General features: G+C 34.4%; 1 protein-coding gene across 1 annotated transcript; it reads right to left on the bottom strand.

Moving 5' to 3' along the window:
- LOC101510237 (probable F-box protein At5g04010) lies at positions 1 to 1,206 on the bottom strand. The gene has a single exon (XM_004514528.4). The coding sequence runs from the start codon at positions 1,135 to 1,137 to the stop codon at positions 379 to 381; it is 759 nt and encodes a 252-aa protein (XP_004514585.1). The 5' UTR covers positions 1,138 to 1,206; the 3' UTR covers positions 1 to 378.
- Positions 1,207 to 2,810: the final 1,604 nt, after the last annotated feature.

Genomic DNA, 2,810 nt, shown 5'->3' on the forward strand with positions numbered 1-2,810 from the left:
TAATTACTTATCCTGCATTGGCTCCCTATATGAAAATGAAGCCATAAATTTAAGAGTAGTTTTCTTACAAGAATATAAGTGCAGTTATACTTATCTCTATTTCTATTTCAAAATTTATATTGGATAGACATCCATAAAAAACTTCCTAAGCTTAAACCAACAGTTCATCTTATATTTATGTATACATTTTTACGTGTCCCCCAAATATTTTTTGGAATGTAAATTCGTATAGATGATGATGTATATTGCATTGTATTAAGGATTTAATCTACTAAAACTTTTTAAACTTTGTAGACTCACTAAACTATTGCATTAATATATGGCATTGCAATAATTACAAAATCATCACATTGCGTTATATAAGTACTAGTAGTACTGTTATAGAAGAAAATGTTGCAAGTATCTAAGACCATCTTCAATACCAACGTACCTCCACTCCACAACACTCAAAATCCCAATACTTACCTTCTCCACTCTTACTTTCCCACCATCACTTTCCTCACCACCACACATCCCCACCTTCATATCCGCCACCACCGAACTCGCCACTACCTTCCAACAACACCTTGGTCCTGGAAGCTCCTGCGAAAACCACCCTTCTCCCCCACGCATAAACCCCACCTTCCCCTCACAATCCATCAAAGTAAAAACCCCTCTCCACCCTTTCACCACAACATTCCACGTCACCTTCACCACCTCCTCCAAGCCCTCACTCTTTTCTGCAATACAACCATCGCAGCCAACACTAAAACGAAACACGCCAGGGGGATCCACCACCATTTCATCCGCGGTTCTCGATGCAGCGGCTACAACGCTAGAGTCTCGCTTGGAAGAAATCGAAACCGCAAAGATGATATCGCCGAGGGATAGGATCGGCTTCGACGGGGTCTTACGACGGCGCGTGTTAGCGGAGTGTCCTAGTGCGAAAAGACGGATGTATGAGACGGAGGATGGAAGCGTGGAGAGAGAGGGAAAATAAGTTGTTACGATTGGTTTCCAAAGAAGATCAGAGGACATAGAATGTAACCATGATTTTGATACGCATGAAGCTATTGCTATGGTTTTGGGGTCAAGGTGATGTGCCACAAGGATGAGAACTTCCCATGATAGAGTTGCTGCTGAACAAGGAGTTTCCATGAATATTCCTAATGCTGTTTTTCTGTCGTTTTTGGGTTATATGCACGTCGTTTATAAGAAGGTGAAACGGCGGTTACTGATACAATGGTTGTGGAAAGTGACACGTGGAGGATGTTTGCATTTTGCATGCTTGTCGAGTGCCACGTGAAATTCATGGTGGGAGGTTATGCCACGCAACAAATGACACGTGTCAGGTAATCAAATTATTATTTTTATTTAATGCCAAAAGAAAACTTCATTAATAATGAAAGATGGCACAAAGAGTTGCCCATTAGTGTACAGAATTTGAAAACCTATTCAACTTACAATTGTAGACAAATTTTAAAAAAATGTGAGGCTCATCAGTATATACTTAAATAGTAAAATCAAGTACTGAATTAGCAGAAGCAACCCGCGTTGATCTTCAATCCATTCCCACACATTCCATGATACTTACAAATCAAATTGAAAATCAATTTCAACACAACAAAACGGGACTCCCTCAGACCACTAACTCCAAGCATTCCGATGCATTAATTAAGGATCCACTAAGAGAATAATTAACACCACTTTACTTTTCTATTTAACCATTTCCAAGATATGCAAGGTATTTTTAAAATATTATGCGTACATAGTTAAAATTGTTATATTATATTGTTGGACTTGTGGTTGCATGCGACCTCTAGAATACAAATTCAGACTATGCGCAAAAGAGATTATATTTTTATCACCAGTAACATTTTAGTTAATATTATAATATTATATTTTCTATATAGAAAATGACATACGAATTCTGTCATTGTTATTTACAATTTTCTCATTTTTTATATTTTAAATCATTATATCGTTTTCTAATGCATGAGTGAAGTGTATGAAATATTCTTTTGTAATATAAAAAATACTTTTGGTGTGTTAGTGCAAATCATATCAAAGTTTTCTAAAGGACCATGAATGAAATTCTTTGTTCGCATCTGATTAGTGGGGTGAATAAAACCTAAAGGCAAGTGTAACAACACGCTTTGAAATTCTCTAAGTACAATCATTGTCACGGCTTAAAATTTGGAGTGTTTATCGAATTCAATTGAGTCGCCACCAAAATTTATTTTAAAATGAAGAAAATATTGGGAAACCTTTAAAAATAGAAAAAATTAAAAAAATGGTCTTCGAAACCAAATTTTAAGTTCGGGAGTCGATTATGCGTAGGGAAGGTATTAGCACCCTGCGACATCCGTTAAAATATGGTTACCTATAATTAATTGTGCAAGATTAATATTAACTTAAGTATATTTATTTCTCTTTATAATTAAATATGAATAACAATTATTATTATTTTTTAAAATATGATTTTGGAATGAATATGTGCTTAAGAAATAAAAGATGAAAATAAAATAAAATTTATTAATGTGCTTGACAAGAATGCGATCTTGTTCCTACGTATCTCCCGATGCGATGGACAAATCAAAGCTATGTAGTTCTTAGGAAAATGCAGATGTGTTAAGTGTGTTTTAAAAAAAATTGTCTTGTAATAAAATTTTTTTTTGACAAAATAGAAAAATAAAATAGTTTTATTTGAATAAATATTTTAAAATATGAGTTTTAGGACGATCAAGTTGTACAACTTGTGTCTCAAGACTCAAGGAGTAAAGAAGATGTCACATCTAATCTAATCCTCTAAAAAAATATTTTATATTATT

This window comes from Cicer arietinum, chromosome 4 (assembly GCF_000331145.2).
Source record: "Cicer arietinum cultivar CDC Frontier isolate Library 1 chromosome 4, Cicar.CDCFrontier_v2.0, whole genome shotgun sequence".
NCBI classification, from domain to species: domain Eukaryota; kingdom Viridiplantae; phylum Streptophyta; class Magnoliopsida; order Fabales; family Fabaceae; genus Cicer; species Cicer arietinum.

What these genes read in the sequence shown, in the direction of transcription:
- LOC101510237 (XM_004514528.4), bottom strand. Translation starts at nt 1,137, where the DNA reads ATGGAAACTCCTTGTTCAGCAGCAACTCTATCATGGGAAGTTCTCATC.